The sequence below is a fragment of the Onychomys torridus genome, chromosome 22 (assembly GCF_903995425.1).
Source record: "Onychomys torridus chromosome 22, mOncTor1.1, whole genome shotgun sequence".
In the NCBI taxonomy this organism is placed as follows: Eukaryota; Metazoa; Chordata; class Mammalia; order Rodentia; family Cricetidae; genus Onychomys; species Onychomys torridus.
Genome location: NC_050464.1, coordinates 23492298 through 23508921, shown reverse-complemented (window position 1 = coordinate 23508921; position 16624 = coordinate 23492298). Strand labels below are relative to the sequence as shown.

At 43.5% G+C, this 16624-nt stretch overlaps 1 protein-coding gene across 1 annotated transcript in view; it reads left to right on the top strand.

The window, feature by feature from the left end:
* Nipsnap2 (nipsnap homolog 2) overlaps window positions 1-16624 on the top strand; it is a 32128-nt gene that overhangs the window by 13150 nt on the left and 2354 nt on the right. The window contains exons 4-9 of the mRNA XM_036172016.1: window positions 3493-3587; window positions 4144-4214; window positions 5118-5258; window positions 6787-6818; window positions 13128-13222; window positions 14974-15057. Coding sequence (XP_036027909.1) covers window positions 3493-3587; window positions 4144-4214; window positions 5118-5258; window positions 6787-6818; window positions 13128-13222; window positions 14974-15057 — 518 coding nt within the window. The remainder of the gene's footprint in view (window positions 1-3492; window positions 3588-4143; window positions 4215-5117; window positions 5259-6786; window positions 6819-13127; window positions 13223-14973; window positions 15058-16624) is intronic.

Genomic DNA, 16624 nt, shown 5'->3' with positions numbered 1-16624 from the left:
GCAGGCAGGCAGGCAGGCAGGCAGGAGGTAGCTGGTAGAGCAGTGGCCCTTAGCTTACATCCTGATCCACAAACATGAGGCAAAGAGAGAGGGCTAACTGGGAATGGCACGGACCTCAAAGTCTGCCCGCTACCCCATGACACACCTCCTCCAACAAGGCCACACCTCCTAATCCTTCTCAGAGTTTCACCAACTGGGGACCAAGCATTCAAATATATGAACCTCTGAGGTCCATTCTCCTTTACACCACCAGTTCCAAGGGATATAGCGCCCTCTTGTGACCTCCACAGTCACTGCATGCACATGGTGCACAACACACATGCAGGCAAAACTACCTACCTATACACATAAAATAAAAATAAATATTGGCCACAAGTGGTGGCACAATACATGGCTTTAGTCCCAGCACTTAGGAAACAGAGACAGGCGGATCTCTTTCGTTTGAGGCAAGCTTGGTCTACAGAGAGAGTACCAGGGTACCCAAGGATATGTAGAAAAACCCTGTCTCATAATCATCATCATCATAATAATAATAATAATAATAAACCTTTCAGTAATAAATATAACCAAAACCAAACATGTTTATCTCTTGGTTTTTCCCTCAAAAAATGATCATTTTATCTGTGTTCATGCTTCCCTGGGTCATCTTTCTAGCCTGTCTTAGATTCCTGGCGATGTGTCTTATATGTGTCTGGACAGCTTACACTCACTTCAAACTCAACACCCCAAATCACCTCCTCTCCTTCTGTCCCCGCCATGTCCTGTTTAACCCTTTCTTGGATTCTGGGAGATCCGTCACTGGCATTCTTCACCTGCCTTGTCACTGGTCTCCCCCTACTTTCCTCCTCCCTCTCCCTCTCGGCCTACCAAGCCCTGTTCCCAAGTTGCCTTCTCTTCTGGCTGCCCTCCTGACTGGGGCGACATGTCCCTTAGCAACCCGTTACCCCAGAGTCTGTCCGGTTGATCTGCCTGAGTTCTGTTTTCTTCCCTCATCCTGGTTTATTTTTTTGTTGTCTGTGTTTCCCTTTTCTTTAAAACTCCCAGCAGCACCTGATCCCATAACCTAACTGCTGTCAGGCCCTTAGGGGCCCCTGTCAAGAGACTCCGCCCAAACCCACCCAGTTCTCAGTACAAGTACCACCTGTCTCCCAGCCTCCGCTTAGATAAGGCCTGGGCTTGTAAGAGCAAGTCTGGCCCCCCCACACACACAAAGAACTGACTGATTCCATCTGTGGGTCTGTGTAGATGAGAAGCCTAGGGCCCACTGTCACCCCCTCTCCCTGCCCCTCCCCCGGACCTTTCTGGGCCCCACCCTGATTGTCCATACTGTCACTCCTCTGCAGTAGCTCCACTGCACAGTTGGTTTACTTCCTGCTCACATCAGGGCACAGAAGGAAATTCATCCTGAACTTATACCCTCACCCCCACCCCCACCCCAGATCTGCATTATTTCTGAACAGTCCTGGGTTATCTGTCAGGCACATTTAAAGACATATTTTAAGTGAAGAAAATCAATGTACACAAAGAAGTAAATGTCACCTCTCAAGAAGTAGACATGGCGCTGGGCAGTAGTGGCGCACGCCTTTAATCCCAGCACTCGGGAGGCAGAGCCAGGTGAGTTCGAGTCCAGCCTGGGCTACCAAGTAAGTTCCAGGAAAGGTGCAAAACTACACAGAGAAACCCTGTCTCGAAAAACCAAAAGAAGGAGGAGGAGGAGGAGGAGAAGAAGTAGTAGTAGTAGTAGTAGTAGTAGTAGTAGTAGTAGTAGTAGACATGAGCTATCCTTGGCTGTGCACGCCTATGATTCCAGACTTCCAGAATCTGAGGCAGGATTGTGAGTTCAAAGCCAGCCACAAATATGTAGTAACAAGACCTTATCTCAAAAGCAACAACAAAATTTAGATGCATGTAACTCTAATCAGACATAGGTCCACTGGAGGGTAGGGGGCAGAGGCAGGAGGTCGATGCAAGTTTGAAGCCTGTAGAATTTGCATAGCAAGTTCCAGGCTGGCCAGGGCTACGCAGCAAATCCTGTGTCCAAAAAAAAAAAAAAAAAAAAAAAAAGTAGGCAGTGGTGGCGCACGCCTTTAATCCCAGCACTTGGGAGGCAGAGGCAGGTGGATCTCTGTGAGTTTGAGACCAGCCTGGGCTACAGAGCGAGATCCAGGATAGACAAAGCCACCCAGAGAAACCCTGTCTCAAAAAAAAAAAAAAAAAAAAAAACGACTAAACAAACAACATGTAGTACTTGTCACCAGCCTACTATTATGGTCTGTTGTCAGCAGATAAATGGAACCAGTAACATTTCTTTTTCTTTCAGTTTTTTGAGGCAGGGTCTACTATTAGTTTTCTGTATAGCCAGGCATGGTGGCATATGCCTATAATGCAAGTACCTAGAAAAAAAACATCAGTCCCAAGTGTAAGGTCCTTATCAGCTACATGAGACCCTGTCTATACCACAGGAAGGTTTCTGTGGAGTTAAGCTTGGATAGAACACCCATGAAAAGCCATGACTTGTGGGGGCTCAGGCACCCAACCTGCTCTTGGCGGTCCTGGACTGGCTGGCGTCTTCACTGTGATGCTTCTGAGATCCCTGTAGCTGGCTGAATTGAGTGGCACCAATTGTTGCTTGAGTGTATGCTTGATTTTGACTCTTCTACATTGTTACACCACGCTGGTGGCCTTGGGGGCTACGGAGGCCGGCTTGCTTCATCCACTCTGTCTGGTGGTTGTCTTTGTTCTGAGGCCTGCTCCCACTGCCTTGCTCCGCTGAGCTAGCTGCCCATCCTTCACCCCTGTCTTGAGGCTTCCCCCCCCCCACTTCTGATTTCTTCCATGATCTTGTATCCAGTTCCCATCTTTCTTTCTTTATGGGAACCAGCAGAACTTAACTTTCGTAAACGTCACATCCCTAAATAGCGTTTTTTCTTCTTTCTCCTGAAGTAGCAAATAATAGAAGCCATAGCCCCTGGACTCTGGGACCTTTGGTCCTTTGTAAACACCTTTATCACATTCCAGGAGTTGCTTGTAACTCTTGTAAATACCCTGGAGTTAAAGCCTAAGCTGTTGATAAGTGGGTGCTGACAGACAACAGAATTTGGCTAACACTTCGGTTCTGGACATCATCTTACAAATCGGCCGTGGGGGCTGGAGAGATGGCTCAGTGGTTTAGAGGCCTGGTTACTCTAGCAGAAGACTCAGGTTTGACTCCCAGCACCCACACGGTGGCTTACAACCATCTGTGCCTCTAGTTCCAGGGGATCCGATGCTCTCTTCTAGCCTCTCTGGGCCTCAGGCACACACATGGTACACAGACATACATGCAGACAAAACACTCAGACCCATAAAATAAATAAATCTGAAATAAAATAAAACACATAACGCTGTGGGGTCAGTTGCTAGACCACATGGTAAGTGGTTGTATCCAGTTGATGCTGTCCACGGGGAAATCTCTCCCCTGTTTAAGCGGCTCTGCTGTTTTGTCTCTTTAAGTCAAGAAGTGTTACCAAAGATTCATGAAGGCAAGCAGTACCCTTGTACCTTGGTGGGAACATGGAACACGTGGTATGGCGAGCAGGATCAAGCCGGTAAGAAGCAGAAGTCTTTGGGATAAATTTCTTTGTGCTACTTTGCAGTCATTCAAATTATTTTGTAATATAATGCTTGTTTTAACAGTCCTTTTCAGCCCATCAGGTTTCATGGATCAAGTGGTTTCTTCAGTAACTCGCTGTAAAAACTACTTGGTTTTTTTAATGTTCAAATCTGTTATGGAAACTTTGTAATATGACCCAAGGGTAGATACAAGGCACACTACAATGTTGTAACATGTTCATATGGTAGTTACAAGGTATACTACCGTGTTGTACTATGTTCATGTGGTGTATATAAAATGCACCTCAATGTTGTACTATGTTCACCAGGTGGATACAAGGTACACTACAATGTTATACAGTGTTCATGAGATGGATATAAGATACAGTACCATGTGTTGGATATGAGGCACACTACAATATTGTACTGTGTTCACATGGTGGATACCAGGCACACTACAGTGTGTACTGTGTTCATGTGGCATGCATCTATATTGTCTAGGTAAGAGTGCCTTGAGACTAAACGTGTGCTGTCCTTTAAAATGCATTTCAGTCCACCTCTGGAGGTATGAAGGAGGCTATCCAGCCCTCACGGAGGTCATGAATAAACTCAAAGAAAACCAGGTAACAATTTTGGAAAAAAATTTATTTATAGATAATAGATATGCTTGAGTAGTCTAATGATACAGGGTGTATTCACAGAACTTCATGAAGACACAGTTATCAGCTGTTGTTAGTAAACCATTTAGTTTTCATAGTAGAAATTTCATCATATCAGCTCTTAAATTTGTATGTAAGCATGAAATTACCAGGTTTAATACTATCAAAATCACAGTTCCTCCATGAGTACTGAAATTGACAAGATAAGACCCTAACACTGGCCAAACTGCATGGTAGACACAGGCCTAGATTACAATCAGAAACTGTCAGCCACATACATAGTTTGTTTTCTTTTTGAATTTTTGTTTTGTTTGTTTGAGAAGGTCTCATATAGGTCAGGCCAGCCTCAAACTCTTTATGTACCCAGGGATGGCCTTAAGTTCCTGATTCTCCTGCCTTCCCAAACTCCAGTATCATAAGTGTGTGCCACTGTCCCTGGTCTATGTGCTGCTGTGGATCAAACTCCAGCTCAATAGTTTAGAGGGCTTGCTGCTCTTGTGGAAGACTGAGGTTTGATTCCAACACCCACATGGTGGCTCACAACCATCTGTAACTCCAGTTCTAGGGGATCTGATACCCTCTTCTGACCTCCATGGGTGCCAGGGATATGCATGGTGTACATATATTCACGCAAACAAACATTCATACACATGAAATAAAGTAAATTCTTGAAAAAAAAAAACAAAAAAAAATTCTGGATACATTAGGAAATGAAAAAGAATGCTGTATTCATTATTTTAGTGCAGTAGATAAAAACTAAGATGGTCTTACTTATAACTGTATCCTGTGGAACTGAGTTGTTACTAAAGGATATTTATATATGTAAGTATCCGAAGATTTCATGAGCATATTTTTTTTCACCCAAAGGAATTTGTAAATTTCCGTAAAGCCAGAAGTGACATGCTTCTCTCCAGGAAGAATCAGCTGCTGTTGGAGTTCAGTTTCTGGAATGAGCCAGTGCCGAGATCAGGACCCAATATATACGAACTCAGGTCCTACCAACTCCGAGTAAGTAGCTTATATAGGCAGTGTCTCTGATGCAGACAGTAAAACAGAAGTGAGCGTTTTGTTACGTGTGTTTAGCGTATTACATGTGTTTTTCAAGGGTGATGGCAGTGATTGGAAACAGGGGCTGACCTTGGCTGTTTAGCCCAGGCTGGCCTTGAACTTGAGCTCCTGTGGTAGGTAGTCTCTTGAGTGCTGGGATTATAGACATCCAGCACCACATCTGCCTTATATTTTGATTAGACTTGTTTTCTCCCAATCTAGTTTTTTGGGTTTTTTTTGGTTTTTTGTTTGTTTTGTTTCTTGTTTTTGTTTTTAAACTTTTTTCCTCTCTCTTTCTCATCCTTTTTCTCCTAAGTTCTTTTGTATTTATGGCATTATGTGTAATGTTTGTTACTTGATTTTTTTTTTCCAAGTAATTTTTTTGAGGCTGGCTTCAAACTTGGGATGTAGCCAGGGTTAGCCCTGAACTCCCGAGCACTGGGATCACAGGTGTGCACCACCACATCTGGTGTATACAGTGCTGAGGACCAAACCCAGAGCTCTGGCCGGCGGCGTTGGCATACACCTTTAATCCCAGCGCTTGGGAGGCAGAGGCAGGTGGATCTCTGTGAGTTCAAGGCCAGCCTGGTCTACAAATCGAGATCCAGAACAGGCACCAATACTACACAGGGAAACCCTGTCTCAAAAAAAAAAAAAAGAAAAGAAAAAAAAAAACAAAAAAAACAAACAAAAAAAAACAAACCAGAGCTCTGTACAAGCCAGGCAAACACTCTGTCAACTGAACCACGTTACATTCCCTCCCAATAACATTTTGTTTGAGGAAACACCCTGAGTGCAGAACCAGGCACAATGTACAGAAACTACACTTGCTGAACCAAGAGTGCCTAATAAACACTGAATGTTGCACAAATTATACAGCACTGTCTGTGTGAGAAGGAGAGTGAGCCAGGCCTGGTGGCAGGCAAGTCTCTGAGTTCAAAGCCACCCTGGTCTATATAGCAAGTTCCAGGCTAGCCATGGCTACATAGAGAAATCTTATCTCAAAAAAAACAACAAAAACAACTGAATAAAAAGTGGGAATGCTTTTTTTTTTTTTTTTACAACTTTCTTAATGTGTCCCTTGTGTGTACTAAAAAAAATGACCTAGATATAGCCCCATTTTTATTGATTGTACATACAATAGGAAACATGGCTAATTACATCCATTAACCATCTTCTTTGTATACACATCCTTCGCCCTTGCCAGCCTCCAGTGGCAGCAGCATTACAAAGTGTCCATCTCTGTGATCTAAGGATCTCCTCTGTGCTGGGGAGGTGGAGAGAGGTCCTACAGTGTATCAGAGGATGGCCTGACAATGGTTTCCTCACCACCTGTGGGTGACTTACTGTTAGAGTGTGTATGGGTTGTTTTCTCATATGATCCCGTAAGATGCTACAGTGATGGCATAGGAACACTGCAGATGATCACAGGTTTGGTCCTATTCTATACATTTTCATACCACTAACCAAACTCTAAATTCCCTTTCAGCCAGGGACAATGATCGAATGGGGCAATTACTGGTAAGTATGTTATTATGTTGAGTTTGTCAATCTCATGAATTATTTTTGTTTTGACTTTTTGAGACAATCTCATATCCCAGCCTACCTTCAAACTCACTGTGTAACCAAGACAGGCCTTGAACTCCTGATCCTTGTGCCTCCACCTCCCAAGTTCTTGGGCTTCCAGGTGTGTGTCACCACATCTGGCTCATACTGTAAATCCTTAAAAGTTAAGGGGTTGGGGATTTAGCTCAGTGGTAGAGCACTTGCCTAGCAAGCGCAAGGCCCTGGGTTCAGTCCTCAGCTCTGGAAAGAAAAAAAAAAATCCTTAAGTTTAAAAAAAAAAAAAAAAAACCAGCCTGGCAGTGGTGGCACACACCTTTAATCCCAGCACTCAGGAGGCAGAGGCAGGCAGATCTCTGTGAGTTCCAGGCCAGCCTGGACTACAAATCGAGATCCAGAACAGGCACCAAAACTACACAGAGAAACCCTGTCTCGAAAAACAAACAAACAAACAAACACCTTAAATGCCTTGAATTCTGCATTTTTCAGAGTCTCTCGCTACCTTGCCAGGATAGTCTTGAATGCCTGGGCTCTGATGCACCTCCTCTCTCCTCCAAAGAAACTGGATGTGCAGACATACATCACCATCCTTTTTTTTTTTTACCCTAGAGCTGAGGACTGAACCCAGGGCCTTGCGCTTGCTAGGCAAGTGCTTTATCAATGAACTAAATCCCCAACCCCGCCTTTTTTCTTGAGGGGAGGAGGTTTTTGGGGAGATTTGTTTTCGTTTTCAAGACAAGAGTTTCTCTGTGTAGCTTTGAGCTTTTCCTGGAACTCAGTCTGCAGCCCAGGCTGGCCTCAAACTCACAGAGATCTGCCTGCCTCTGCCTCCCAAGTGCTGGGATTAAAGGTGTGTGCCACCACCAGCCAGTATCACCATCCTTTTTTTGGGGGGGGGGATCTGAGGACCGAACCTAGGGCCTTGCGCTTGCTAGGCAAGTGCTCCACCACTGAGCTAAATCCCCAACCCCAAGATTGATTTTTCTTTTGTGTGTCTGGGCATCTTGTCTGCATGTACGTCTGTGCACTGCATGCATGCAGTACCCACAGAGTCCAACTGGAACTGGAGTTACAGGTGTTTGTTACCCACCATGCGAGTGTTGGGAACCAAACTTGGTCCTCTAGAAGATGGGCAAGCGCTCTTAACTCCAGAGCTGTCTCTCTAACCTCTGCCTGATTAGTCTTCTGTAATTGTCTTTTTCCTACGTTTTGGTTTGTTGTTGGTAGAGCATGGTGCCTGCGGAAGCCAGAGGACAGCTTCCTGGAGTTGCCTCTTTCCTTCTGCCATATGAACCCCAAGGATGAAACTCAGGTCGTCAGGTGTGGCTGCAAGTGCCTTTAACTCTTGAGTCATCTTGCTGGCCCCTGGTTTAGATGGCTTTGTTTTGTTTTTGTGAAAAAATTCAAACATGTACAAAACTAGACAGAACAATATAACGGATCCCCCATCTATACTTATTTCTAAGCATCCATAATAATTTTTAAAGTAATTTTTATTTTCATTTCATGTTCCTTCATGTTTTGCCTGCATATATGTCTGTGTGAAGGCGTTGGATGCCCTAAAACTGGAGTTACAGGCACTTTATGAGCTGCCATGTTGGTGCTGGGAATCGAACTCAGATCCTCTAGAAGAGCAGCCAGTGTTCTTAACCAATGAGCCAGCTCTCCAGCCCTGCTTCCATAATTATTAACACAAGTCAAATATCACATATAATCCCACCACTTAGTGGGCTAACATGGGACAGTCACAAGACATAGGAAGACAAAAAACAAAACCAACAAACAAAAAAATACATACACAAAAATAAATCACTAACACATGACCAGTCATGTTTAGGTCTACCTCTTCCAGTTAAGACTCTTAGGAATTACCAAGAGCACATGCTGATTAATCCATAACCATCTCAGCATACATCTTTTCAAAGGGGCTTGCAAACAAAGTCCCAGTACTGTGTGACACAATTCTGTACACTTCTTGAGGGGTATCTCCTCAGGGGTATCTCTTCAGGGATCTGGGGTTTGTTTACTACCAGAACAGCTGGGGTTGATGATGCAGCCCTTTTTCTTTCCGTAGTTTGAGTAGCAAAGTACCAGTGCAAGCTCAAACAGACCAACTAGGAAGACTGACGGTTCTCTCCGAAAACTGGTACCTTAAGCCTTATGTTGTGTGCCTTATGCCTGTAATCCTTCTCAGGGAGGTCGAAGCAGGAAGATTGCCACAGGTTAGATGCCAGCCTGAGAGACAATGGAAGATGTTGTCTTTAAAAAGTATAGTCTTGCAGAGCGGTGGTGGCACACACCCTTGATCCCAACACTCGGGAGGCAGAGGCAGGTGGATCTCTGTGAGTTCGAGGCCAGCCTGAGCTACAGAGTGAGTTCCAGGACAGGCACCAAAGCTATACAAGCTACACAAAGAAACCCTGTCTTGAAAAACCAAAAAAAAAAAAAAAAAAGCAAAACAACAACAACAAAAAGTATGGTCTTGGTACATGGATAAGCCTATAGACCAGTGGTACAGAACCGAAGGACTAGAAATTAACATTTGATGGCACTTATGAACAGGTTCTTTTTGACAGATATGCCGAGGTAAATCTTCCTACAGTGAGGGAAGATAATTATTTAACCAAAGGGTGTCAGGAAAACTGGGTATATGAGAAAAAAGTTTACACGCCTGGCTTACATTGTGTAAAAAATATGAACCAACTCAAGAGGCTGGAGAGATGGCTCAGCAGTTAAAAGCATTAGTAGCTGCTCGTTTAGAGTAGGGTTGAGTTTTGTTTTGTTTTGTTTTGTTTTGTTTTCCCCGAGACAGGGTTTCTCTGTGTAGCCCTGGCTGTCCTGGAAATCACTTTGTAGACCAGGCTAGCCTTGAACTCAAAAGATCCACCTGCCTCTGCCTTCTGAATCCTGGGATTAAAGGCATGCACCACCAACTCAGCATCAGGTTGCATTTTTAACAACCATGGAAGTTCATAACCATTTGTTAACTCCAGTTTCAGGGGAGGCTGATGCCCTCTACTGGTCTCAAGGGTACTGCATACACACAGTGCACATACATACATGCAGGTAGACACTCATAAACATAAAATAAAAATAAACATTTCTTTAAATGTAAGAACTGAAACATGAAAAAAGCCCAGGGAAAAATCTTTGTTAGTCTGAACTAGCAAAAGTTCTTATGTTCAGTACAAAAGCCTAATCTAGCTAGGTGTTATAGGACACACACCGTGCTCCCAGCACTGGGGAAGTAGAGGCAGGAAGATCAGGAGATCAAGGCTATCACCAGCTACATAGCAAGTTTGAAACCAGCCTGGGCTACTGGTACCCTGCCTCAAACAAACAAACAAACAAAATTATATATATATGATTATATGCTATGATAGGTATCATTTTATCAAGGGGTTTTTGTTCATGTTTCTGAGCTGTTTGTGTTAGTTTATAGCAGTTTAGATGTTCATACAACTAGGATGTTACTAATGAATATTTTTTCACAGTGAATCCACAGGATATGTTGAGGTTACTCAGTTATTTTCAACTCTTTCTATAGCCAGTTCAGCATTTGATTTGTATTTTGGCATGTAGGTAACTATTAAGATGATGGTCTCCTCCGCAGCACACATTTCTGATTATTACCAGGCTACGGCAAGTATATTTCCTTTGCCTTCCATAACTGAATTAGAAAACTTCAGAATGAAATTAATAATCCAGAATACTTTATCACTTTGTCAATGAAAACCTCTTTTTTTCCTCCTGAGTGTTTATAGCACACAGCTCAGTTGATTTCCTTAATTCGAGATAATTGATCACATTTGTAATTTTTATGACCATGTCTGTATAATTGGTGGGTAACCCATGGTGGATTCACAACAGAGGAACTCGAGGCCTTGGTGGGGTCACACTTGGGTTACTCAGTGCACATGAATGAGCATGGAGGTGTACAAAGTGGTCTTCAGCAGGCTGGCCTCATGACTAACCAGACAGGTTGCTCCTCTCTTTCTGAGCCCTGTTAAGGTGTTAGAATTCCATCTGTGAAGTTTCCCTACAGAAGAGAACACATTGGTCAGGCCAGCTGGAGAATCTTACTCCTTACTGGGCATCGTGGTGCATACCTGTGGTCCTAGCATTTGGCAAGCTGAGGCAAGATCATGATTTCAAGGCCAGCCTGGGCTAACATTGTAGTCCCTATCTCAAAAAATGTAAAGCATCCTGTCCCATAAGGGTTATTTTTTCTCACTGTAAGATGTTCATAGCTTATTTTTCAGGTTCTGGTCATTTAAATAAATGAGGGTGAATCTATCTCCCCAAATTTCATCGGCACTAAGCCCTTCGTGTGCCTGAGACCAGGCCAGAGCTTGGGAAGTAGTAACACGGATTTCCTGGGTAATCCATAGTGAAGATACCCTTGGTACACCTCAGCTTTGCTCTCCTGGTGAGATGGGAGCCCTACATCATTTTCATATGGGATGATAGAAAATTAATTTTGGGAAATTTCATTTTTAAACATTTTCAAGATTTCAGGTGCTCTCACTGAATGTGAAAACAGAGACCCTGGTGCCAGTAGAAGATGTTTAAGGTAGAAGATGTTTAAGGGTTTGGTTTTTTTTTTTTTTTTTTTGGTTTTTTTTTTTTTGTTGTTGTTGTTTTAAGACAGGGTTTCTCTGTGTAACAGCTCTGGCAGTCCTGGAACTCCATTTGTAGACCAGGCTGACCTTGAACTCACTGAGATCTGCCTGCTTCTGCCTCCCGAGTGCTGGGATTAATGGCGTGTGCCACCACTACCCGGCCATTTTTTGTTATTTTTCAAAGCAGAGTTTCTCTGTGTAGCCCTGGCTGTCCTGGAACTCACTCTGTGAACCAGGCTGGCCTTGAACTCACAGAGATCCCCCCTGCCTCTGCCTCTCAAGTGCTGGGATCAAAGGTGTGTGCCACCACTGCCAGGCCTGTTTTTATCGATTTTAAGTGTGTGTGTGTGTATGTGTGTGTGTGTGTGTGTGTGTGTGTATGTGTGTGTATGTATGCATGCACACACACATGCATGCATCTGTGGAGATCAGCAGTCCTCAGAGTCCTGGAAGTTGTGGTTACAGATGGTCACGAGCTGTCTGGGGAGTTGAACCTGGGTCCTCTAGAAGACCAGCAAATGCTCTCAACACTGAGCTGTCTCTCCAGAACCAGACCCATTTTAAACTACTTCAATCCTGACTCCATGCTGTGTGTGTAGCAATAGCACACATGTCTGCACACCCTCCACACATAGCACCACCACCACCACCACCTCTGGCTTTCCCAGTCTTCCAATAGATCCCTGAGTTTTGGAGGCCTGAACACTCCAAAGTCCCTTATTCTCTGCATGCGGACCAGTTGTGGGTCTCTGTGTTAACTGCATCTACAAGAAAAGCTCGGATGAGGATTGGGCGATGTACTACTGATCTGTGGGTCTGGCAATTAGTCATTTTATTACTAGGTCCATATAACAGAATAATGGTAGCACGTTGTCCCCTAGGGCCTATAATGTATTTATTCTCAGATCTTGGCCTCATTCATGGTGTCAGATATGGATTCCACCTCATAGAGTAGGCCTTAAATCCAACCCAAAACTAGTTGGTTTCCCCAATAACATTAGTGCCGCCATTGCCACGGGTGGGCATATCTTGTGAGGAAAGTTACTGTAGATTGCAACGTTCACAGAGGTTCCTTTTAAGTTTACAGCTCTCCTCCCCTTCCAGTTTATATCAAGAATCAGAAGTGTGTATTTCAATTTAATAATAAGCAGAAGTGCCACCATATATCTTTATGTTGCTGTTTTTATTTTGAAAAGTCATAATGAAATATCTACTTCTCACAAAAATAATTAGGAGGCTGAGGCAAGAAAATCACGAGTCTGGCATCATCTGGCCTACATAGTAAATTCTAAGCTAAGCCTGGGGTACAGAATGAAATCCTAACCTCCCCCAAAAATAAATAAAATAAAAACTTGATCGTATTTAATGAGTTGATACCTGTTAAAAGAAAACAGTCTTCATTCCCACCAGCTGGCTCCGAGTGGAGGAAATACAGTCTGAGTCTTTGCTTTGATGAGAAAAGGGTCTCTTTCCATAGCTTGGGCTGGCCTGGACTCGCTGTGCAGCCCAGGCTGGTCTCTGACTTCCTGCAGATCCTCCTCCCTCATCTTTGCCTTCCAAGTGCTCGGATCACAGGTTGTGCATCAGCATCCCCGAGCGCCGGCTGACTCTGCTTAACCATCAGAACACTGCTTTTCTCTCATAGGGCCCGAGCCATTCGCTTTAGACAGGACAGTAATGAGGCAGTTGGGGGATTCTTCTCTCAAATTGGGCAGCTATATATGGTGCATCATCTTTGGGGTATGTGTATTTTCCCTTCTTTTGTGACTTACTGGGATTGAATTCATTACTAACGAAGTTGTAATACACACAGCGGGGTAAATCCAGACTCAGTAACCTTAAACCCTATAGCAAACGCAAATGTCACAGGTGGATGGTAAATGCTGGGCTTTCTAGAACAAAAAAAAAGACCAACAGCAAGAGGCCAGTGGATCGCTGGCTTATAAACTGGCAACAAGTCAGCCTCAAGTCAGATGTGTGGGCACAGCTGTAATCCCAGCACTCAGGAGGCTGAGGTGGAGACTTGAGAGTTCCCTACCAGCAAGAGCTGCATGGAAGGTTCCAGACCAGCCTTGAGCTATAGCAAGCCAGGGTCAAAAGGTGGGGGGAGGCCTGTTGGGGAGGCTAAGGAGCATTGGGAGGGGGACATGGGAGGATGGTTATAGTTATATTTCATTGCATGCATGTATGTAAATACAAATTAAAACTGGAAAACCGACACCCAGAGTCTAGAGAGACGGCATGGTAATTTTCAGAACTCACTATTCTTCCAGAGAAGCCAGGTTCAGTACCTCCGGCTCTAGGGGATCTGCTGCTCTCCTGGCCTCTGCAGACACCTGCCCTCATATGGCATACATCACATTAACATACATACCTACACTTAAATAAATAAAAAATAAACAAGGGTATAGCTGGGTGGTAGGACTTAATACCCATGTGCAAGGCCCTAGATTCAATCTTTATCAAGAAAAAAAAAAATCCACAAATAATGCAGACTAGTTACATAGTAGCAGAGCTGTGGGGAAGCCAAGCTTCAGTGGTTACATTGAGGCAAAAAAGATAACTTCTCAGTGTAGTCTGCATCCCTCTGCTCCCACCATCACTCCCAGAAACCCTTGCGGCGGCCAGGGCTCTTCTGCTCTATTGAACTTACCTGTAGCATCTAAGAAACGGAAAGCCTGCACTAATGATAGATGGTAGCAAAAACCTTTCCTCTTCATAGCGCCTCTGGTCAGCCATGTCCTCAACAGTGCATTGCCTGGTGAGCTGAGGTTTGACTCCACCAAGCATCAGCGTTTTCGAATGTATAAAGTTGACAGACAAATGTCAAAAAATAAACAACAAAAGGTGTGTTCTCCTGGTGAAAGGACTCACTGGTTAACAGCACTGACTGCTCTTGCAGAGGACCCCGTTCATTTCCCAGCACGCACACAGTGACTTAGGATCACCTGTAACCCCAGTTGGAGAGGATCTGTGGCTCTCTTCTGGCCTCCATATCATGCACAGAGTACACACATATAATACATGCATTCATGCCCGCATATATATGTATATATTACATATAGGCAAAACACATAAGATTTAAATTACATCATTTTTTTTTAAATCAAAACAAAAACACGTGTTCTGCCCTATCACGTTGCATATGCCTATAATCCCAGCGCTTGGGAGACAGAGGCAGGAGGATTGTGAATCTAAGGCCGTTGTTCGTCTGATCTGAAGGTTCCTGATCATAGATGGAGTATGCTATTGAAGCTTTCTTTCTTAAAGACATCATGTGCTTACCGGATTATAAAACCCTGAGAGCAGGCAGCTCCCCTCCTCCCAGAAGCCCTCACGTTGACTTCTCTCAGTCCATGCTTGCTACTTTCCAAGTCAGTTCCTGAGTGACCAAAGTAGTGTCAGGGAACAAGTCAGTTCCTGAGTGACTGTACTCCTGGAGTGTGGGACTGTGTCTGATGCGGGCCTCTTTCCCTGTGCTCATGTTTAAGCTTATAAAGATCTCCAGACCAGGGAAGACATACGGAGCGCAGCGTGGCAGAAGCATGGCTGGGAGGAACTGGTGTACTACACAGGTGAGCTGCTCATGACCCCTTACAGCGTCCTGCTTTGAGTCTGCGTTGGGAAAAACGCAGACGTGAAGTATAGAATGGGAAGATAAGGCTAACAAGGCATGAGGCAGACCGATTTTTTTTCCTCTTTAAATACTAACTTGACTTTGTTTCAAATTAAGAATCTTGATTCTACCCGGCAGTGGTGGCAAATACCTTTAATCCCAGCACTCAGGAGGCAGAGGCAGGTGGATCTCGGAGTTCAAGGCAAGCCTGGTCTATAGAGCAAGTTCCAGGACAGGCTCCAAAATTACACAGAGAAACCCTGTTTCAAAAAGCCAAAAGAAAAAAAATTTTTTTTTGATTCTTTAACTTGGCATGGTGACTCATGACTATATTCTAGCTCTTTGGAAGGTTGATGTAGGGGGATCAAAAGTGTAGGGCCAGGCTAGACTACAGAGTTAGACCCTGTCTTATAAATAAATAAATAAATAAATAAATAAATAAATAAATAAATAAATAAAAGCAAAAAAACAGGGGCTGGATAGATGGCCAGAATAAGAGCACTGGCTGCTCATCCAGAAAACCTTAGCCTGATTCCTAGCACCTTCATGGTGGCTCACAACCACCTGTAGTTCCAGGTTTAGGGAATCCAGTGCTTTTTGCTGGCCTCCCTGGGCATAATGCATATAGACATGTATGCAGATAAAACACCCAAACACATACTAATAAATTAAATTATTTTTTAAAGCAGAAGACAGATAAAATAAGAAGATTGATTCTTGCTGGGCAGTGGTGGTGAGTTCTGGGACAGCCAGGAGTACGCACAGAGAAATCCTATCTGGAAAAACAAAAGAAAAATCACTATTACAGCATCTAGTAGAGTTTTCACATGTGGATAGCTTAATTTTTTTAATTTAATTATTTTATTCCCTTGCTGACCTAGAACTCACTCTGTAGAACAGACTGGTTTCGAACTCACAGAGATCCACCTGCCTCTGCTTCCTAAGTGCTGGGATCAAAGGCATGTACCACCATGCTGGACTAGCTTAATTTTTTAAAATATTACTTTTTTTTTTTGTTGTTTCTTCATTGTCTAAAACTTAACTTTTTTTTCTAAACGTTTTTTTCATTAAAACCATCACTTCCCAAAAATAATTTAATACATCAATTAAAAAGAATATATTTGCAAATAGGTATGGTGGCACACACATTTGGCAGGCTAAGACTAAAAGAATGTTCCAATATGGACTGGACTACAGAGTAACAAAGAGCAATAATAATAATAATGATAATAAATTTAGGGCTGAGGATATGGCTTTGATCCACAGCACTAAAAGTCAAGAGTAATTATAAAGTTAATTTTTGTTTAGTTGGTGGTTTTCCCAGACAGGGTTTCCACTATGTAGCCCTGGCTGTCCTGGAACTCACAGTGTAGACCAGGCTAGCCTCAAACTCATAGAGATTGGCATAAAGTTCAATTTGATGGGTATTTAGCTGCATACTAAGAGGATGAGAGAGCAATCTAAGAAGTAGAAATAGCTTGTCTTTTAGTAAAAAAAAAAAAAAATCACACAATTGAGCCAGGCCT